Source organism: Nylanderia fulva, unplaced genomic scaffold (genome assembly GCF_048542155.1).
Source record: "Nylanderia fulva isolate GAGA-0341 unplaced genomic scaffold, ASM4854215v1 Scaffold104, whole genome shotgun sequence".
NCBI lineage: Eukaryota > Metazoa > Arthropoda > Insecta > Hymenoptera > Formicidae > Nylanderia > Nylanderia fulva.
The window spans coordinates 223,305-247,521 of record NW_028189237.1 but is presented as its reverse complement, the minus strand read 5'-3'; the positions used below and the strand labels follow the sequence as shown (position 1 = coordinate 247,521).

Sequence of the window (24,217 nt, the reverse complement as noted above, 5' to 3'; positions counted from 1 at the left end):
CTGCAATGCGATGAAAATGAAAGAGAAGAGAAGAGTAGCGTAAGAAAAAAGAACGTATATGCAAATAGCGTTCCGATAAACTCGAAGAAAAATATAATCGAATTTCACGAGGGTTTACCGCGCCCGGAAGATTATTCTTACGATCCACTCACCCCGAAATTAGTGATAATCGACGATCTTATGAGAGAGTCGTCATCGTGCGATGTTATCGTAGATCTGTTTACTGAAGGAAGCCATCATAAGAATCTCAGTGTTATTCTCATTTCGCAAAATCTCTTCCATCAGGGACGCGGACAACGCGACATATCTCTCAATGCGAATTACATAGTAGTTTTCAAAAATCCACGCGATCGCGCGCAAATTCGGCATTTAGCGCGTCAAGTATATCCGGACGATCCTAAGTTTATGGAAGAAGCGTACTACGACGCTACCTCGAAGCCTCACGGGTATTTATTGCTCGATTTAAAACAATCGACTCCAGATGAATATCGATTTCGGACGTGTATCTTTCCAACGATAAGCTGCATTACGCGTACATTCCACGTAGATCGATCAAAAGAAGGCGGAGGCGTATAAAAGACTCGTATTCACACACGACTTGTCACTCGTGCAATTACACTGCGATGGTAAAAAAAGAAAAAAAATCGCAACCGGCATCATCGTCGTCGTCGAAGAATTCATCCGACGGCGCGGTAAAAATCGCTAGATGATCTATCGGCGAAAGAAACACGAATCTTTTGAAAACTTATGTTATCTGAAAAAAAATCAAAGAACAGCGTTTTTACGTTCCGTCGATAATAATCTCATTAAGTGTATTCAAGAGTGCGTTTTCAATACTCTTAAAGGTAACGTACCGCTTGCGAGTAGTGAAAAGAAACGCCTTGCTAGACATAAATCGATCCTACGTCGTATTGCTGCGAAAAAAGATAATTTGAAAGTTAAGAGAAAACTATTGGTGCAACGCGGCGGATTCTTACCCTATCTTATTGCTCCTATACTCGGAGCTATATTATCCCGGATCATTGGAGATTAAAAAAGGGACGCTATTCTGTGTATATTTGTTGCGTCAAATGTGAAAAAGATAAAATATTTACAATTCAATAATGGAAAGAGCAAAAAAAATGGTTTTAATTTCGTCGGAAAATCTCGAAAGACTGCAGCGACAACCGGAAATTTCCTCTAACGCGTCGGCCGATAATTCATCGAATAAAATTACCGAGATATCGAATGTGGAAAATGATACTAATAATTCCGTACGGACCCCGGGAACTCCTTTGTCACGGCTCGATGCAGAGATGTGGCGTATTCTGAATCTCACACCTCAGGTCAGCGAGGACGAAAGATGGAAAATGTATAAGGAGGTACTTCAGCGTTATCTTCAATTTATTCGTGCTGCGAGGAAACGTTTACGCAAAAACGTGCAAGCCAGCGATGAACGCGATGGAGAACAGGACGAAGACACGAAAGAGCAAGAGGATGATAACTTTGATGATGACGATGAACTTATGGAAACGCAAACTTTAATTACCAGCGACGGTAACATTAGCGCCGCTAGTAGTAGTAGTTTCGAGAAAAAACGCGCTCAATCAGCGGAAATGATACAAAAAATACTTAATAGTGTTCCGAAAAGTTATCGTAGTAAAGCACGCTTGATAATGAAGCAACTGCTCTTTGCTCCGTCATCTAAGATTAACTGGAATAGACAAGGGCTCGTAACTATAGACGGCGACATTGTGGAGGGTTCGAATATCGCGGAACTTATAAACGATGCGGTACGCGAGAGAAAAACGGTAGAAGCAACCGGAAGAAATCAGTTTGCTCGATTACTACGTGACATAGGTACGTCACCGCGTCTCATAGGAAATCAAAAGTTATTAAAAGTAGGCGCGCGATCTCGCTATATTACTACCGCGTTACCTCGCGGATCCTCCACTCCGATCACACGTTCAAAGTCGTACAGTCACAGGTTAGACGAAGCGAGTGAAACCGAAGGAGATACGCAATTTATATCCGCCGACGAGGAAGGTGACGACGACGACGGTGACGACGATAGAACATTACCACATAACGTAGTTTCTCCGTCAAAGAGAAGAAGAGGTTTACTCGATTGGATAAATCTCAATTGATGGAATTCGAAAAATTGTATTACGACCCTCTCGCATTATGCAGGCTACTCTGCGGTGGACAATTTATCGCGAGCCGTTAAACCGAATTTTACGCGTAACAAAGTCGTCGAGTGGCTTAAATCACAGGATGCATACACGCTGCATCGACCGGTACGACGAAAATTTCCTCGTTTACATTATAACGTAACAAATATCGATGATTTATGGGAAGCCGATTTAATCGATCTTCGTAATCTCAAGAGCTATAATGACGGTTATTCTTATCTATTAACGGTTATCGATGTGCTTAGTAAATTTGTTTGGGTAGAACCTTTACGTGACAAAACAGCTACCTGCGTAATAAAGGCCTTTCAACAAATATTTTCGAGAAACGAGGGTCGACTACCTGTATACTTACAGACCGACAAAGGCAAAGAATTTATCGCCCGCCCTGTACAAAATTTCTTAAAAGAAAAAGACATCCGTTTTCGCGTAACGCGCAATCCCGATATTAAAGCGTCTATAGTGGAACGATTTAATAGAACACTCAAGGAGCGGATGTGGCGTTATTTTACGCATAAAAATACACGTCGTTACTTTGATGTTTTACAAGATATTGTTCACGCTTACAATCATACTCGTTATTTCACCATCAAAATGCAACCCGCTGTCGTTACGCGAGAAAATGCTCGTACCGCGTGTGAAAATATGAAACGACGATGGGATAACGATAAAGAAAAGAAAAAGAAGCGTGGGCGTAAACAAAAGGCTAAATACCGCGTGAACGATCTCGTACGCGTCAGTAGAGCAAAAGTAACCTTCGAGAAAGGATACGAGGCGAAGTGGAGCGAGGAGATATTTCGAATTCATCGAGTTCTCGAATGGAGAAAACCCCGCGTATATGAATTAAGTGATTTATCGGGTGAAATTATAGACGGAATTTTTTACGAACAAGAATTAGCACCGGTTATTAAAGACTTACGCGACGAGGAATTTATCGTCGATCGTGTGATAAAAAGCAGAGGACGCGGTAACAATAAACAATTATTAGTTAGCTGGCAAGGGTATCCTTCTAAATTTAACTCCTGGATACCCGCTTCGAATTTAACTATTCTTCGAAATGAGGGTGGATCAATTTCTTCTGGTTCTTCCAAGCAATAGCAGTATACGCTATTCCCCCGACAATAAAACCTCATCGTTCATTACGGAATTACCTCAATCGCTGCACTTACACGGTGACTGGGAAGTCGCGTTGAGCGAAATCCAATTCCCTAATACCTTTTTTCATGTAAGGCGCGGAGAAAATATACTCAGTTTCGTCGATATCGACCCTCAAGTTAAAGAGAAAAATAAAGAAGATGAGGTGTTAACTTCGAAGGAAGCCGTAATATCAAATGGCGTTTATAATAATATGGAAGAGCTCGTCTCCACGATTAATTCGTCGTGCAAAGAAGCCGGTTCCCATATTCGTTTGGAGCAAGAAAAATTTACAGGCGGTAGTATTTTTTTCTTCCTCGCGTGTCCCGCTGGTTGCAATCTGATTCATTATATGCATTTTTCCGATAGACTTTTGCAAATGATCGGTTTAGCTGATTTTATTTATAACGCTCCTAAGGGGAGAAGTCACTATTGTTCTATGCTCACGACATCTAAGCTTAATTCCAAAGAAAAATCTACTTCAATTTTTCTTCAACTCGGTTCTCTTGACGAAAATGGAGTACGTCGCGAAGGATTCTATAGTTACGAAGCGTGTAGTTTGGCGCGGGGTATTCCCGATAAACTGTTCGTTTATTGCGATATTTGCGAACCTTACATAACAGGCGATGTGCAAACTCCTCTTCTCCGAATAGTGCCTGTCACAGGGGTGGGGCGCGATTACGAATATGGAACGAATCAAGTGAAATATTTCTCACCTCCGCATTATATCCCGGTGCGCCTAACAAATTTCCGACGGATTGAAATCGATATAAAAGACGATACTGGAAAAAATATACCATTTGAATCCGGCACGTTAACGGTGACTTTACATTTTAAACGTATCGATTAGATTTTTAAAAATACTCTGTAAAGATTTTTTTGATAAGAAAGAAGGATTTTGTTCATTAATATGGATTATTATTCGGAGTATTATAACGGATTACAAAACGGTGGAACTCGCGGCGGTGGAATTCCACGAGTTTTTGTCGGTTCACCCTATCAACGAGGTCATGGAATAGGTAGTTTTCTCGGAGGAATGTTCAGACGCGTATTGCCTTATTTAACTAGAGGACTAGGGGCAGTGGGTAAAGAAGCTTTGCGCGCCGGGGTTAATATAATCGAGGATGTTGAAAATAAAATGCCGTTAAAGGTAGCTGTCAAGCATCGTTTTGAACAATCGCGTGACAATCTTAAGAGAAAAGCTAGGGAAAAAATAAGTAGTCTAATGAAAGGTAGGGGATATAAATCGGATGAAAAAATTCATGTAGCGCAGTTTCCTTTCGGCAGGCTTAAGACTCACGTCGCTAAATCCTCGGTAACCGCATCGCGTAAACGTCGTAAGACAAATAAGAAAAAAAGTTTATCGAAAATCAAGTCGCGTGGGAAAAAAAGAACAAATACAAAAAAAACTAAAAATAATACGAGAAAAAATCGCTCGACTGTAAAAAAACTCAAGTTGTCCGCGAAACGGCGTAAAGCTAATAGCGGTAAAAAGCGTACAGTATACGATATACTTTCATAATCGCCATTATTCTAAATACGCTTGTTCGTGACAATAACGTTGGTAGAGCAGGCGGTGAAAGAAAAAAATGTCATTTCTTCACACACACTCGAGCGAGTGTTTAAAGAGCGAGCTCGATCTCTTCTCTTTACCGCCCACGCAAACTAGCATCGAAAGTTCGCAATGGATTTATTACAAACCCGTGACCTCGCTTTCGGACGACTCCCCGCTAGAATTCGTCATCCCGGGTCACGGAGAAGAATATTTAGATCTCACACACACGTTACTAAGTCTTCGGGTACGTGTAGAAACCGAGCCGCTACCCGGTCTCGCCACCGGATCCGCCGTCAACGTGGGCCCCGTAAATCATTTTCTTCATTCCATCTTCAATCAAATCGACGTGTATTTCAATCAAAAGCTCGTGTCGCCTCCAAACAACGCTTATGCGTACCGCGCGTACATCGAAGCGTTGTTAAATTATTCATCACCCGCAAAAACTTCCCATCTAACCTCGTGCTTATGGGATGCGGATACACCCGGTCACATGGACGATACAGTAGGAGCGGAAGGCAATACCGCTATAGCGAGACGAGCTCGTTACATACGCGGAGGGCGCGCGCTAGATCTTATAGGTCACCTCCATTGCGACGTTTTCAATCAGGACAAATTCTTAATTAATGGCGTCGAGGTGCGGTTGAGACTCGTGCGCTCGAAAGATACGTTTTGTTTCATAGAAACTAATTGCACGTCAAAAATTCGTATACTCGATGCAAGCCTAATGGTGAGAAAAGCGAAAATAAGTTCCGGAGTATTACTAGCGCATGCTAGAATGCTGAGCAAAGTTACCGCCAAGTATCCGCTTACGAGAGTTGAAATTAAAACATTCACGATTCACAGTGGGGTTGTGGGTGAATCGTTAGATAATGTAATACTGGGACAATTACCGAAACGAATAATAGTAGGTTTCGTCGATAATAAAGCGTTTAACGGTGACAGAAAATTGAATCCGTTTAATTTCCAAAATTACGGAATAAATTTCTTCTCGCTATACGTCGACGGTACACAAATACCCAGTAGACCGTTACAACCGGTTTTCTCGTCTCGCGAACCGCTTTACATCGAAGCTTATCATACGCTCTTCTCAGGGACGGGTATCCATTTTTTGAACAAGGGAAATTCTATAAGTAGAGATGATTATTCTCAGGGATATACGTTATTCGCTTTTGATCTTACACCCGATCTATCCGCTAATTGCGCCGGTCATTGGAATCTCGTGAGACACGGAAGTCTTCGGTTAGAAGTGAGATTCGAGAAGGCACTCACCGAAACAATTAATTGTATCGTTTACGCCGAATTCGATAATGTCGTAGAAATCGACGCATCTCGTCAAGTTATCGTCGATTTTTCCGGTTAGCTTTTAACGCTCGTTCACCAACATGTATTCATACACAGTAATGTAATACGCGATTAGAAAATTTTCCCCCTCCTCTTGCTTTGAAAATTTCGATGACGCTATTCACGAAGTGGAAACTATGTAACGCGCTAGAATGAATTCAGTTTTGTACGAGACACGAACAAACGCGCACGTTTCGCTAAGAGCTTGTACCTCACCAACGAAAATCTCACAATATGGACATAGTCGTCGACATACAAGGTTTCCGCGATGAAGCCAATAAATTTATCGCGAAGGAAGTCGCCGTTGTCGCAATCGATGCTCCGATTGTCGAGCATTGGATTATGATGCCACCATACGCGTTTGGAAAATTACCCGCAAAAGCAAGACGAGAAAACAATTGGCTCTCACGAAATTATCACGGTATCGAGTGGTTCGACGGCTCAGTTAATCCTAAATATTTTACCTCGCATCTCCGCGAAATCGCAAGACACGCGCGCTGCGTTTACGTCAGAGGTAACGAAAAAGCAAACTACTTGAGGAATTTACTTTCCAGAGATATAAATAATTTGGAGGGTACCTCACCAGCATTTAAAAATCTACCTGATGAGGAGAATATCGTACAATATTGCGGTCATCATGGGATTCGAAAATTTGGAACCTTTCATTGCGCGTTATACAATGCTTATAAATTAAAATGTTGGCTAAGTGCGCAAAATAATTGCGAGAACGTTTCGACCTCTACCGAAGCTACTTGTAGTTCTGACGAAAGTTGGGAAATTACCTTCGACGATAGCGACGATAAATACGACGCCGCCGTTTCTCGCGATGTAAATGAGAATATAACTAAAATACAAATAGAGGAGAAAAATCAGCAAAACAACGAACAGCAGATTGAAAAAGAAGAAGAGAGATTTGTGATTTCTGAACCGTCATCGACGTTGACGGATAGAAACAAGAACGAAACAATTTCCATCTCGACGCAAACTGACATTGAAAACCTCTCAAAACAACTCAAGATAGAAAAAGACGCATTGTCGAAAGAGGTAAAAACTGGTATTGTTCAAATAATACCGTACACTCGTTCGTATTCGGGACAAAAAAAAATGAACTCTCGCGAAATTCTACAAGCATTGCGTCATCTAGATGCCAGACATGTTGGAGTCTATGCAGCCGACAGAGTTCCGAGGGTGTGGACGAGGTCGACGGCTATCGTCGCTAACACCGACAATCACGATCGACCTGGAGAACATTGGATCGCCTTCTACCTCGATGAACACGGCACAGCCACTTACTTCGACAGCTACGGATTACCCCCCTTGTATCCAGGATTTCTCATCCGACTTCGACGAAACTCCATCATCCATCGTTGGAATATTCAACAATTACAAGGAATTTTTTCTAAGACTTGCGGACAATACTGCTGTGTATTTTTATATTATATGTGTAGCGGCTATAATCTTAATCAGTTTCTCGCTCTTTTTTCCGAAGATTGTGAATATAACGATCGTTTAATCATACACTTATTTCGTAAAATTTTTACTCACAAAAAACAAGCGAATCATAACAATATATAATATGAATTTTAGTATTAATAAATAAATTTTGTTCTGTAAAAAATATTTTAAATATAAATCATATTTGTACTTTTAAAACCATTGTTCAATTTTCTTTCACTTCCTCTTTCCAGAAATTGTTATTTTAAAATAAAATTTAATCCGACATCTTTTCAACAATAAGCATTCTTTCTAATCTACGATGATGCATTATTTTTTTATCGTGACACGAGTCGGAATGCTCGCCAGTACAAATATTTGCGTGTTCTTTTTTTATTACCCTACGGCATTGTCAGTTACTACCTGCCACCTATCCCCGGTCGACCGCATGACGCTTTTCTTGGTCAAAATGTTTTTACCCCACCCCGTCTAATATCGACCATTTGATTCGACGAGCTATCCTTGCCATACGTATACCCTAACTGTTTTTACCCCACCCCGTCCAATATCGACCATTTGATTCGACGAGCTATCCTTGCCATACGTATACCCGTACCCCCATACCGTACCCTACGCAACTTTAGCTTAAATACCTCATCTAATCCTTAGACTAGTAAGATCTCGTTTAGCTCAACATACTAGGACCCTGCTCGGAAACACGAAGGCCCCAGGTTCAAATCCAGAGGAAATCAGAAAAAAAAAAAAAAAAAAATTCTCATCCCCACCTTTCGGGGCCAGTCGCCATTTTTTTTTCTCCAACACCCCTCTCCCCCTACACCCACACTCGGAAAAACCAGACGCCGGTGGTGGGGGAAAGATAAGATAAGACTCGGCGCCAGACGGGTCGGTGGTGGGGGTTTGTTACGACGGGCCATAGTGCCCACTATACTACTTATATTACACTTTTTTTGTGGCATATAGGATGATTTGAATGATATGAGAGTGTTTCTACCCGGAAAATGTTTTTTTCTGAACCAATCTATATAATTATGTTATTTTATAATTGTGAGTGAGCTATCACTAAAAACTTATTGCTACGTTATATCTCTTTTTCTATTGTGAATTTTCATCTATCGTGACAATCATTAAATTTTTCTACTAAATATGTGACTTGATTTCCGGCAAGCAAACCAAGATATCATCGACAGTAGCGATAGTAAACATATTACACATAGTACCATTGTGATTATGTTATTCAAAAAGAAATAATTTTTTAAAAAAGTGTTATGTTCGTGACAAACAAGTCAGTTAATACTATTTATTAAAAATCTAAAATGTAATATTTGAGCGGCTATATCTCATTGGTTCACAGTTGTCGTCACGTAATATAACAGCATGACATACAGAAATCTGACGCTCTAACTCAAGCCAACAAACATGAATTTTGTACTGCGTTCCCCATATGAATCTCATAAAGTTGTATTTATAATAAGGGCGATATGACCAAATTAATTTTTTTACATATTAGCATGATTTAAAAAGAATGTCGTTACAGTCGAAACGTTTATCTTATCCTCTTTGTTTTGTAGTGCTTGTCCCAGATTGCCCAAGCGCGATCGTAGTTGTCACTCGTGACAGGTAGTGACTTTATCAACTTTTCAGCCGGACCTGTCAGACACGAGCGGGAGGTGATGAAGGCGCTCAATGTTCGAGATTGAATTGCTGCTCACGACTGACAGGAAGAGATCGCGAAAGGATGGCCAGTCAGCGTAGGCGCCAGAGAACGGCGGCAACTTGATGCGCGGCAGCGAAGACTTTGATGCGACGTCGACGGATGGAGACACGTTCGGCTTCCGAAAAATGTTCGGTATAACTATCTAAAGTACTGCGTTGTGCAACGTACAGATTTTCCGTATCGCCATGTAACTCCGACTTGTAGTAATCGCCTCTCGCAAAATTTTTCTTTCAGAGCCGCTCGAATGAGATCATGCTGTGTCTCGAATTTCGTCCACAGCTGATCTAAGATTCTGGTGCGTGTGGATACGGCACTGGCGGTGATGTTGGTGGTGCCCAGCTTCTTCAAATATTCCACGGAACGTGAAATGCGGACCTGGATCTCACGTTGAGTTGACAGTCGATCAACGTGTTCACATCCATGGTGAACTAAGAGCGCCCACGAACTACACGAAGTCACGTTCACAAACTTGCGGGTGCCGGCGAGAAGTATCCGGCTCGAAGGACCAGAAATATGTTCGCGAACGCGCTGCGTGAACAAAGGATCGCGCTGCACAAGGCTGAGTCACTTTTTGTAAAACAAAGACTTTAATAATATCACACACGTATTGACAAAATACTATAACAACTTATTACAAAACCTTAATTATCTTTACAGTGAAATCGGAATCAAAAATCAAAGTGCGGAATAGCGGCGGTCGTCAACGAATTTTGCGGTTTATCTGATAAGCGGTTTGCGATATGTTTTCACGACGGAAAAGCGATAAAGCTGGCAAGCGGGGTGAGAGCTCCTCATTTATAATTTCCGGAGCGGAGCCCACCTTCGTGTGACGCGCCAATAATTTGCGTCTTTTTAAAGTTGCGCGAGGTGACCTGAGCGTATTACGCGTAAAATTTGACAGGACAACGGCTGTTAGAAAGCATGCGCGAGCTGGCAATCACGATGATTATTGGCGAAACGAGGCGCCCGTGAGAAGCCGCGCATGCTCAAGAAAATATAATTATTCGGCGGAACGGTTGCGACACCGTTAATTGTTTATATTTCGAGCGTGTTTTTATACGACAGGATAATTTGTGTCGCGATATGTTTTCCAGAAAAAAACATAAAAAACGATATGCCTGTTGACTTGCGATCGGAAGCGAATATTCTAGAATATTCCATTTAAAAATATAATATTTTATTACACAAGTAGTTTTCTATTATGCGTTTCAAACAAATATAAATATAAAATAAAATACGCGAGACGTTTCGACACTAACTTGTGTCTGATTTTTCAGTCGCTTTTTTCTTCAATTTCTAATGTAGTGTTTTTTTCCATTCGAATTTCTTTCTTTTTTTATTGTCCATGAGTTAAAATGTGTTTTGATGTGGTCGTTTATATATAAAATCAAATAGTTTAATTTCTAATAATTAAATTTAAAAGTTAAGAGTTTTAACAAGGCTCTGTAATATAAATATAAATTTAAAGATATAAGACAGGCAGTAAGAGCCAACTCGCGGATGACAGTGCGTTATCCTAACGAAACTAAATTTTTCGTTAGGATTAAGTATCTGTGCACAAGGCACCAAATTTTACTTGGTCACGGCCAAGATTTAGCCAAGGCTCAGTTGGAAGAGCAGTCGCCCGGCAAGCGAAAGGTCTCGGGTTCGATTCCCGATTCAGCGACTTTCGGATCTATATTTTTCTCTTGCATTTACTTATTTCCGTAGGGGGGTGAAAGGGATATTGAAATTAAATCTCAAATATGAGATTATTTCATATTTTAAATCTTGGCCGTGACCAAGTAAAATTTGGTGCCTTGTGCACAGATACTTAATCCTAACGAAAAATTTAGTTTCGTTAGGATAACGCACTGTCATCCGCGAGTTGGCTCTTACTGCCTGTCTTATATCTTTAAATTTAAATTTAAAAGAATATTTTATAATTTAATTTAATTAAAAATTTAATTGAAACATAATTTCTATGGTTTTATTAAAAGACAGTTTGGCATTTTTTTGAGTTGAATCTAAGGAAATTCTCCATTTTTCATACTTTCTAAAAAGTATACGTTACACACATATATAATATATAAATATAATTTATTTTTTTAATATATTTTTCTATTAAAAAATATATAAAAATACTGGAAGAGTATTAAATAATTATTTACATATTATATAATATGTAAAATTTTTTATTTTTATTTTTTAATTTTTTAAATTTTTTACTACTTTAATTTCTCTTTACTTTCTTTATACTTTTTAATTTCTTTATTTTTGTAGTGAGGTAGTAGGCTTTGTAGACGGTATTGAAGCCTCACGTTATGTTGGCGACAAGAAACAATATAAAGTTTTTAAATTTTATATTAATAATGGCGAAGGGAGGCAAGTACAAGTTGTCGTGTGGAATGACGATATTACACCCGTAGAACCACATGTAAAATTAAACCACGTGAGTATTTGTTTTCTCTTTTTGCTTTCTCATAGAGGAAACTTAGTTTTCGTGAAAAAATCTTTCAGATCAATGTGTTCAGAATTTTCCAAACCATCAAAAAATTACATTAAAAAATATCTATGTGTATGTATGTATGTATGTATAATGTATATATAGTATGTCTGCCGACTCATTTTTCCGAAAATTTAAACGTTTCAAGAATTGTTTGAGCTACGGCACTCCACTTTGGCATACAAGTAAAATAGTACAATACTTTTATTTATTACCATTTTTATAAAAATTTATATAGTATTTTAAATTTTAATGCAATTTTAATTTTTCGATAAATGTTTGTGATTGTTCTAACTTCTATAAATTTTGACATATCGAGGTAAATTCTTTTACTTGAATAGAGTATCATTAAAGAATAAAGAACTTGAATAGAGTATCATTAAAGAATAAAAATGGTTGCTATTAAATTTAATGAAGATCGGTGATCATTTTTCATGAAATTTTGAATTTTTTAAATAATATAAATTTTCGAATTTTTTACGAAAGAAACATACAAAAGGAACATAAAAAATAAATAAATACATATATATATATACGTATGTTATTTATTTAAGAAATTCTTCAAATTTAATTTTAATTCAATAAGTTAATTATTTGTATATTTTTAATTAATATAAAATTTATATTATAGATTATTCATTTAGACGGAGTGCAGGCTCGTACTCCTAAAATTTCACGATATAATAACGGCAATGTGCCCTACGAGCTACAGATCCAGAGTAATACAACAATCTCCAATTTGGGGAAATATAATATGGAACGAACCAATTTAATCGAACCGGAGCTTGTGGAGTTTTGTGATGTAATGAATACATCATCAAGAGTCGGTAAATTACAATTCAATCTTATGCCTTCTCATACTCATGAATTGTTTATTATTATTCTTTTTATTTTTATTCATTTCTCATAATACTATTTAATATTTCGAAAAGTATTGAAAATACAAAAAAAATGTTTTATACCAAAGTTTTATAACTACAAGGGAAACGAAAAATGGTATCATTAGTTTGATTTTGGATAATTGTTTGAAGGTCACATGAAGATCAACTTCTATTTTTTAAATGGAAGCTCCTATTTTTGAATACTTATTCTTGTAGCTTATCTCGAAAGCTTTCCAAAATAATATAATAAAATATTTTTCTCTTAAATATTTCTTGAGTTACATAAAATACAAAATATCTTGTGAAACATTCAGTTTTCAGCAATTTTACTTTAATACTTTTATGCATAGAATAATGAAATCAATCAATTAGTGTAAAAAAATACATATTTGCATTAAAAAAAAGTGTGCAGCTGCAGTGGCAAATTACTTACATTTTTTTTAAATACTTTTGTTTTCTTTATATCAATTAATTGGTCTCATTATTCCGTGCATAAAAGTATTAAAGTAAGATTATGGAAAACTGAATATTTTACAAGATATTGTATGTTTTATGTTAAAAAATTGTAAACTTTAAGCTTTATATCTCAAAAAGTACTTAAGAGGAAAGTATTTTATTATAGTGTTTTGGAAAGCTCTCGAAATAAGCAACTACAAGAATATGCATTAAAAAATAAGGGTTTCCATTTAAGAAACTGAAAGTGACCTTCACGTAAGATTCAAACGATTATGCAAGATCAAACCAATGATATCCTATCTGTCCCCCTCAAAGTCATAAAACTTTTTTATAAAACATTTTTTTCGTATTTTCTATATTTTTCGAAATATTGGTGTAGACCGATTAAATCAAACATCTTGAATATATACATATACAGGATGAGTCTGATAAAAAGTCCACCACGTTTTTTTCAAAAACGATTAGAGATAGGGAAAGATATAGAAAATATCTATTTTCAAAATTAGGGTTTAAAATATCGATTTACAAATCTTATCACTTTGATCTTGGATGACGTTGCCAAGGTCAAAGTAAAAACATCTTGAATTTTTTAAATAAGATCATTATATATTTTTATTATTTTATAAATTGATTCCTTGTAATATTCTGTATAAGAAGTTATAAAAGAGTAGGATGATTAAAAAGTGAATATATAGATTATAAAATATTTTATATTTTAATTTTACATAATCTTACATGAACTGTGAAATTTCTCTTAAAATATTCATTTTTTGATAATCTTATCTTCATATTTTTATGAATAAAATAATGAGAAAAATCGATTAGTCTAGAGAAAATACATAATTGTTTTTAAGAAAAAATATGTAATTTTCAACTAAAAGCCATTTTGTACATAAAAGTATTAGGATAAGATTATCGAAAAATGAATATTTTACAAGATTATTTCATAATTTATGTAAGATTATGTCAAATTAAAATATGAAATATCTCGTAAACTTTTCACTTTTTGACTTTTTTACTCTTATAACTTTTTATACAGAATATTATAGAAATCAATTTGTATAAAAAAAGTATGGTGATTTTATTTAAAAAATTCAAGTTTTTGTTTTGACCTTGGCAACACCATTTAAGGTCAAAGTGATAAGATTTGTAAATAGATATTTTTAAACCTATAATTTTGATAATATATATTATTCTTTACATCTTCCTTTATATATATATATATATATATATATATATATATATCTTTAACCTTTTCTTTCTGAGAAGAACGTAATGAATTTTCTATTAGACTCACTCTGTATATGTATATGTTTATATATTTATATATGTTTATATATTTTTTCTTTTATAGCATTAGAGGGCTATATAAAGTCCAATTTTGGGCCAATTTATAAAACTAATTTAAATAAGAAAATTGGATGTGGATCTATCACTGATGGGTACTTTAAATTAGAAGTACATATTATAAATTTTGATGAAAACGATTATGAACTTATGAAAGGAGATAAAATTAAAGTAATTGGCGAGATGCAATATGCAAGTAGGAAATGTTTAACTATTTATTATTATTATTATTAATTTCAATTTCATTAATTTTAAACTTTCCTGCTTTGATATTTTGATTTCGTAATCATGGTGTTTAAAAAAAATATAATAATAAATTTAAGGGCTTCTTAAAAATGTTTTTGTAAATCAAAAAATGTCAATAAATTTATATCTTCGATTATCAACTAAATTAAAGAATTATCGATAAATTCATTTATTTTTTGAACTTACAAATTTTCAAACAACATTAAATTAACAAATTTTAAATTCAATAACATTATTAAATATTTAAGTAATTGTTTAAAATGATTTCCTTGTTCCCTTTCCTTCGTATACACACACATTTCACAGCAATTTTTTTATGATTATATGTTAATACCTTTATTCTTTTTCGAAATTATACATATATATTTTATTTTTATATATAATAACTGTGTAATAATTATTTACAGTTGATCCATCGTACTTTTCAGTACAAAGTCTAAAAGACATTAAGAAATTAGAAGAGCGAATGTCTTTGACTAGAATAATAAATGTTAATCGCACGTTAAAGAAAAAGAAATTTGAAGAAAATTCATCACAACAGGTAAAAATTATATCATCATTAAAAGTAATAAGTGTAATCGGTGTGTGTGTACAAGGTGAGTCAAAAGTATGTTTAAAAAATTTGTGTATTCTTGCATAAAAAGGAACAAGCTCACAAATTTTGAAAACAATATTTTTGATTCACCTTATATCTGCGTAGAGAGAAACAGAGAGTGCAAACTTTTCCATTTGTTTACATAAACAGCTTCAGTAAGCAACCACTACGAAGTAGCAAATAAATGTATAAAAAATGTTTAAAACTCATTTTAAAAGCTATTTAAAAAATGTTAAAATAATTGGTTAAGTCCCTTTTTATTCATTAAAAAAAGTTTACTTTTATATGTTAATGTATTATAAATATTAATTTAACGTTTATTAAATATTTTATATATTTTTAAAAAATATTAATAAATTTTTATATTTTTTAAAAATATTAATAAAATAAATATGTAATAAACGTTAAATAAACATTTATTTTATTAATATTTTAATAATAAAATATTAAATATTTTGGTTCTCTTAAATATAAGGTTCTCGGGTTCGATTCCCGATTCAGCCACTTTCGGATCTATATTTTTCTCGCATTTATTTCTTTAAGGGGGGTCAGAGGGGGTTCAATGGAATTAAATCTCAAAGATGAGATTATTCCATATATTTAAGTCTTGGCAGTGACCAAGTAAAATTCGTGCCTTGTGCATATAATTATTTATTTCCGATGAAAAATTAATTTTCGTCGGAATACACGCAGCAACATCCGCGTTCGGTTCTTACAGCCTTTCTATCATTATATTTAATATTGAGAGCCTGATAGAAATGTCTTAATTAAATATTTAATAAATGTTAAATAAATATTTATATTGAATTAACATTAAGGTAAACGTTTTTTTAAAATGTGACTTATATAAAAAGGGACTTAACCAATTATTTTAACATTTTAAAAATATCTTTGAAATGAGTTTTAAACATTTTTTATATATTTGTTTCTTACTTGGGTATGCTTACAATAGAATTCAGATTGGACCATTTAATTTGATATGTATATTATAGTCTATCTCTTTTAGTTTAAAAAATAAAAGAGAATAGCTATTTTTGGTGGTATATCCTATATACATATACAAGATGTTTCAAGGAATGATCAATATTCTATGGTTATATTCTAGAACATGATTGTATGAATTATTTTAAGCAAACAAATTTATACAAACATCTTATTTTGGACGGTTTTAAAGATAAAATGTGTTCAATTTTAAAGATCAAACACATTTATTAATTTTGGAGAAATAAATACTATGAAACAATAATTAATTAATTAATTAATTAATTTTTGTCGTTTTCTGTTACTATCCGAATACAAATGTAAACATTAGGTCACATTTAATAAGTTTTGCGTTAATTTGAAATTTTTTGTTTCTGGTGTAATTAAAATGTTTTATGTTTACATTTATGCCAAATTTATTGTTAATTAATTTAAATTATTGTTTACTAATTAATATTAATTTAAATTAATTATTTAAAATTGTAAGCTTAAAATTTAATGTAATTGTTTCATAAAATTTGCTTCTATTAAGTAAAAAAAAATGTATTTGTTCTTAAGACTGAACACGTTGTAGTTTTATAACCACGTTCACAAATGAAACACATGTTTATATAAACTTTATTGCTTAAAATAAGGTATACAATCTCATATTTCTATACTTTAGACTGCTAATCATTCTTCTTGAAACACTTTGTATATAATATAATATAACTATATACATAATACTATATATAAAATTGCATATATATTATACAATAATTACATTTTATATATGCATATATGTGCATATATGTTTATTTATTTATTTATTAGAATATCTTTTAGTGTCAGATCAAGAAAAAAAGCAAACAAGAATAAAGAGAGAAGAATTTCAAAATGTTACTATTAATTAATCAAAATTATAAAATTTAATTGTTTTATATGTATAATATAATTGTAAACATAAAATTTGCTACTTTTAAATAAATTCATTCGTTCTTAAAACTAATCACGTTGTATTTTTATAACCGCGTCCAGAACAAAATACATGCTTATATAAACTTAAAATAATCTGTATTTATTATGTTCTAGAATGTTAATTATTCTTCCTGAAAAACCCGGTATATTTAATGTAACTTTCTCTGCATTTCCATATTCTTGTAGCTTCGCTCGAGAACTTTTCAAAACACTATAACAAAATATTTTTTCATTCATATAAAAAAAAAATATTATATTGCAAATTACTTACTTTTTTAAAATCAACTCTGTGTTTTTCTTATATCAATTAATTGGTCTTATTGTTCTGTACATAAAAATATTAAAGTAAAATTACCGAAAACTGAATGTTTTACCAGATATTTTGTATTTTATGTTAAAATTCTATAAACTTCAGATCTAATAACTAAAAAAAATACTTTATTATTGTGTTTTGAAAAATTCTAAAACTGAACTATAAGAATATGTAATAAAAAGTGGAGATTTCCATTAAAAAATGTAAAGTGATCTTTACGTGACCTTGACGACGCTGTTCAAGGTCATACTGATATTGTTACATAATGCTTTATTTGAAGTCCTGCAACTTTTGTTTAAAACATTTTTTTATCTTGCATATTTTTGGAATAATTCAGGTGCTTCTATACTTTTTGAACATCCTGTATATGTGTGGTACATATATATATATATATATATATGTGTATATATATATTCATATTGAAAGCAATCGCCACCGATCGGCTGATTGCGCACGCGCCGATACGACAGCTAACTGTCCCCGATAACTGCTGCCCTCGGCGATAAGCGTAAAGGGCGCAAACTAAAGCGGCGCGCGCGGGAGAGTCAAAAGGTATTTAAACTAGCGAGCTGAGAAACCCGGGACTCTCCTTCGAGCAGTATACCTAAAAGATAGTTGATTTTTGTATACGGGAGTCTTACGAAATAAATAGCAGTCTTTGTCTTTACGTGAATATTTTTGTTGAGTGACTTTCAAACACCTTTCTCGAACCTTCGTACTTTCCGCGCTTTCTAAGAACAGTTAAAACTTTTAACGGTCATCCGTAATTAAATACTTTACTTAATTCTTCTTTTAATAATCTCGATTTCTTACAATATATACTTACATAAGCATGCATACATATATTATATATACATATATACATACATACATACATACATACATGTGTGTGCGTGTGTGTGTGTGTGCGTGTGCGTGTGTGTGTGTGTACATGCTGAGAACAAAGAATCCCTGGAAAATGTAGAAAATAATAAGTTATACAGAAAAGTAATTTGGATAAAAGTTGCAGAGTTTATGAAGATCTAATTACAGATCTTATTATTTTGACATTGGATGACGTTGGCATAGTCAGGACAAGATCATCTTGACTTTTTTGAACATTTATTATAATGTATATGTTTATTTATATAATATATAATTATTGTATATTTTTCTATATATATTGGATACTTGAATCCATCAAACTATTACTGCCTTTTTTGCAAAATGTTATTTCTTCCCTCGCCACACTTACTTTGATTGTTATTTCAATTTTGACAGCTGTATCAAGAAGTTAATTATGTTCATAAAGTAAGTATATATGTCATTAAAAATATATAATTTATAACAGAATAAATGGCGCGCGCGAAGCGCGCGCTTGTGTTGTCTAGTAATTATTAAAACACTTAAATATATAAAGTACTTTAGGATAGTTTTCGTTATATAATATTTCATTTTGTCATTAAGAGTAAATGTCTCTTATAATTAGTTTTTAATTGTTCCTCAAATGTTATGATTTAAATGTGTATTTTAAAACTCTAGATTTTCTATTGCACCGATGTAGAATTACGTTTTATAATAAATCTATCAATGTAAGAAGATACTGAGGTATTCATGTACATATAACTGGTTTTAGAGATCTATCGATTGATATATGCATATCCATTACTTGTCAATAAGATATGAGCAGTCAAAAAATATCAGTAAGCATCCAATACCTCTTTGAAAATTGTTTATTGCAAATATTTGTGTAAACTTTTTTTGTGAGTGAACTTTATTAATTTTTAGTGATTGTTTTTTTTATAACTAACAGAAACATTTAATAACCTGATATATATTATATAGATGTAGTTGCACAGATTTTAATGGCTTTATATAGTGTTTGAAATATCTATTTATAAATATGTATTTATAATATTTAAAAATTTTACGTAATTTTTATTTCTATTATTTATTTATATAATACTTTGTTTATTTTATGGTATACACATTAAATATGTCAGTTTGTTGCATAAAAATTATAAAAAAATAGTAAATATAAATTGCCAAATGTTACTTTTGAACAATGAGTAAATTCAACAAACAATTGCATAGTAAAAAATAAGTACATGTTCATCAACATCCGCAGTACAATTAAGTTTAAACTTATTAGAGATTTAATTATTAACATAAAAATGTATATCGTATTATAAGCATTTTTATTTAATATAAACGTAATTACAAAAATAACTGTTATATATTTACATTTGAAAAAATAATCTAAATTTATCTATTTATATATTCACATTTTCTCTTCTCTGTTGTTAAATATAGATAACGATCATGGAAATAGTGATGATGGATCAGAGTACGCTCCTTCAGAAAATGAATGCACATCATCAGATGACAATAATGTAAGCTTACAAAAAGAATCAGCTACAAAAAGATCTGTATCCTCACAATCCAGTTTAGATACTTCAAAAATAAGTATAATTGATACAGCATGCAATGATGAAGCAATGTCTGTTGATAAAAGTAACGTTAAATCCAAACAGAACTGTTGTGTTTTCTGTTTTAAATTGCAAACTCAACTCGCGCGGCACTTAATAACAGTGCACCGTGATAAAGATGAAGTAAAAAAGTTCGCTGTTTTGCCCAAAAAACATGAAGAAAGGAAGAAAATAATAGATATCCTTCGAAAACAAGGTAATTTCATATTTAATACAAACGAGAATGTAAATACCGGAAAATTAATTGTATCTAGACGGCCCAATGTAATTTCCACTAAGACTGCCATGGATTTTATTGCTTGCTCAAAATGCAAAGGATTTTTTGCAAAAAATACAATACGTTACCATGCACATTATTGTCAGAAAAAAAATTTCAATAAAAATAAGACTATTATGATTATGGGCAGAAGAGTAACGAGCAGACTACATCACTTAGCAAATAAAACATTAAAAATAGTGTTTCCTGTAATGAGAGATGACGAAGTCACACGTATTATAAGATACGACGAATTATAGATAGTATATGCAAATAAATTGTGCACAAAATACAAGGCCCAGCATCAACATGATATGATTCGAGCCAGATTGCGTCTTCTCGGACGTTTTTTATTGGCACTGAAGAAAATTAACAAAGATGTCGAAGACTTTCAATCGATTTATCATCCTAAAATTTACGATTATTGCATCTCTGCAATCAATATAGTCGCTGGTTATAACAATGAAGAAAAAATGTATAAAGCACCAGCTACTGCATCTACGTTATCAACACTACTTAAACAAATAGGAAACATCTTTATTGGAGAATGTATTAAAAAAGAAAATGCAGAGAAGAAGAAATTTGCGAAAGATTTTTTGAAATTGTTTACTGTTGACATCGGAATAAGTGTGAACAAAACTGTAACAGAAACTCAAACAGCTCACAAATGACATAAAAAAATCATCCTCCCATCACGAGAAGATATTAATGCTTTATATAAATATTTGAAAAAAACGAGAATGGAAGCTTACATGGAATTACAAAAATCTTTTTCTTATTCTAAAGGCTCTCTTTAGCACAAGTTACATTGACCTCTATTCACGTATTTAACCGAAGACGAGCAGGAGAAATAGAAAGAGCACTTATTGAAGACTTTAATACTTACGAAAAAGTAAGTGAAAATGTGAATAGCGATATTTATAATTTCATTATCAACAGAAAATAAAAAAATTGCCGAAAAATACATCAGATTTTGCATACGCGGAAAATTAGGACGTACTGTGCCAGTTTTATTATCTAAGGAATTATTCAATTGTGTTACTTTAATTTTAAAATGGCGAAAAGAAGCTAACGTACCAAGCAAAAATCCATATATCTTTGGATTGCCTGGTTTTAGCAACCATAGATACAGATATCTTAGAGCTTGTGTTTTAATGCGCCAATTTGCAAAAGAATGTAATTCAAGTGCTTCTACAACTTTGCGCGGCACCATATTAAGGAAACACATAGCGACACATTGTATTCAATTGAATTTAAATGATGTTGAAGTTTCGGAGTTGGCCACATTTATGGGCCATGCAGATAAGATACATAAACAGCACTATAGGCAGCCACAGGCAAGCAGAGATATTTTAAAAATTTCTCAATATTTAGAAGCGGTTCAAGGAGAACAAAATTTGAGTGACGAAACTTCATCAGATAGTGAAGTCGAAAATCTTAACGATTTTTGTAACATCAGTAATGATACCGACTACAGTAATACTACAAAAAGTAAGAGAAATTGATGTTTTAATTATTATATACAAAAATGATATAATTAAATATACAATAATCTCATATTTTATAATATATTCTTTGTTCAGTTTTTGTATATATTCTTAGATGCTCTTCATAATTTTGTAATATAAATTATTTATTTCAGATGTATCTCCGTGTGTCACAGAAAAAACTTCTACATCATATGAAAATGAAGACAATAATAAGAAACGGAAAAGATCTAGTAAGAATTATTTTCTGCTACATACAAAAGTTTGCTCTATTTTGTGAAACGCTGTGTTATTCTAAACAACTTGTTATTTCAAATTTTGCTAGAATAGAATACATATTTATCGTATAACATTTCACAATAAGAATATTTTTCTAGTTTTTGATATCATATGGACTATTGCATTGAGCATCTCGGTGAAAGTTTTTTATATATAATATATAACAATATAAATTATAAAATATAGAAATATATAAAATTTTATGTACAAGCTATGTACAATACAACTTCTATTAAAATCGTATAAAATTTGTATAAAATTATATATTTTATACGAATTTAATAAGATGATTTTAATAGAAATTGTATAAAATTATATATAATTATACATACAGCGTTTATTAAAATTAATTAATGAAAGGCTCGTATAAATTAACAAATTAAATAAATCAAATATAGTAGGCCAACTGAACGAGCAAATAAATAAGGTGTAAAAATTTTTTTATTATTAGTTAAATACCCAGTAAACATTCAATATCCTATGTATATACATATAATATCCATAATATGGAAAAAACATACTGTACATACTACGTACATACATACAATATACATAAATTTACATACATTTATGGATATACATAGAATATCATATGAATATATATTCCATGTATCTACATCAGATGTATATACATACGACATACGCTGATGTAGATACATTTATGGATATACGCACGATGTCACGTGAATATACATAACATGTATATTAAAACGAGGCCGCTGCTTGTATATACATAAAATATATCTTATGCACATTCCATGTATCTACATCAGATGTATCTACACACGACATACACTGATGTAAATACATTTATAGATATACGCAGGATATCGCATGAATATACATAACATGTATATTAAAACGAGACCGCTGCTTGTATATACATAAAATATATCTTATGCACATTCCATGTATCTACATCAGATGTATCTATATACGAAATACACTGATGTAGATACATTTATGGATATTCGCAGGATGTCGCATGAATATACATAACATGTATATTAAACGAGGCCGCTGCTTGTATATACATAAAATATATCTTATGCACATTCCATGTATCTACATCAGATGTATCTACATACGACATACACTGATGTAGATACATTTATGGATATTCGGAGGATGTCGCATGAATATACATAACATGCACATTTAAACGAGACCGCTGCCTGTATATACATAAAATATATTTCATGTACATTCCATGTATTTACGTTAGATGTATATATTGTACAATACATACCATATACGCTAATATACATAGATTCATTTATGGATATTGCATATATATGGAAATTTAGGCCGGTATTCATAGTCCGATTTTATATTTAAGATCGTCTTAGGCCGGCGTCCCATAGAACGGATTATGCGGAAACGGAACCAGTGGATCGCCAATCACGGAATCGTTCCGATAGAACTTATCGATGAGTTCCATCGGAACAATTCCGTGATTGGCGATCCGCTGGTTCCGCTTCCGCGTAATCCGTTCTATGGGACGCCGGCCTAAGACGATCTTAAATATAAAATCGGACTATGAATACCGGCCTAAATTTCCATATATATGCAATATCCATAAATGTATCTATGTATATTAGCGTATATGGTATGTATATACATCTGACGTAAATACATGGAATGTACATGAAATATATTTTATGTATATCAAAGCTCTATTTTTACGCGCACAACCAACGCAAGCACGGTTGGACAATATATGCTACCAATACATTGCCAATTGGCTAGTTTTGGACTAGGATCTTCTGATTGGTTAACTACGCTGGCGCCTTAAGTCGCGCATGATGTGTGCAGTGACTTAACGAGATCCTCCTAGCGCGGCGATTTTGTTTTTTCGCTCTTTCTCTACGATAACGTGAGCCCATACGGACGTGTATTTTGTGCCTCCGATATTTGCGAAGTTATCTCGAGGAATTCCATACTTTCTACATCATTATTTTGATTTATCAAATATCCGCAGTGAGTACCTAACAGCATGTAACAATTAAATTGATAATTTCTTTTTTATTTCATGATGATTAGAAATCATTCGAGAGAAAGAGATTCGCGGTTTTTTATTTTCAATTTTCTATATATTT

At 33.0% G+C, this 24,217-nt stretch overlaps 2 protein-coding genes and 1 pseudogene across 3 annotated transcripts; all 3 read left to right on the top strand.

Moving 5' to 3' along the window:
• The first annotated feature begins 2,403 nt into the window (after positions 1 to 2,403).
• On the top strand, positions 2,404 to 4,677 carry LOC146725100 (uncharacterized). Its single transcript, XM_085484431.1, has one exon. The coding sequence runs from the start codon at positions 3,226 to 3,228 to the stop codon at positions 4,150 to 4,152; it is 927 nt and encodes a 308-aa protein (XP_085340557.1). The 5' UTR covers positions 2,404 to 3,225; the 3' UTR covers positions 4,153 to 4,677.
• A 214-nt stretch (positions 4,678 to 4,891) lies between these two features.
• On the top strand, positions 4,892 to 6,217 carry LOC146725099 (uncharacterized protein F54H12.2-like). The gene has a single exon (XM_085484542.1). The coding sequence runs from the start codon at positions 4,892 to 4,894 to the stop codon at positions 6,215 to 6,217; it is 1,326 nt and encodes a 441-aa protein (XP_085340668.1).
• A 13,712-nt stretch (positions 6,218 to 19,929) lies between these two features.
• Positions 19,930 to 22,119, top strand: LOC114931187 (uncharacterized; annotated as a pseudogene). The gene is made up of 3 exons (XR_014925097.1): positions 19,930 to 20,000; positions 21,139 to 21,843; positions 21,995 to 22,119. The product of XR_014925097.1 is annotated as an uncharacterized LOC114931187 (transcript).
• Positions 22,120 to 24,217: the final 2,098 nt, after the last annotated feature.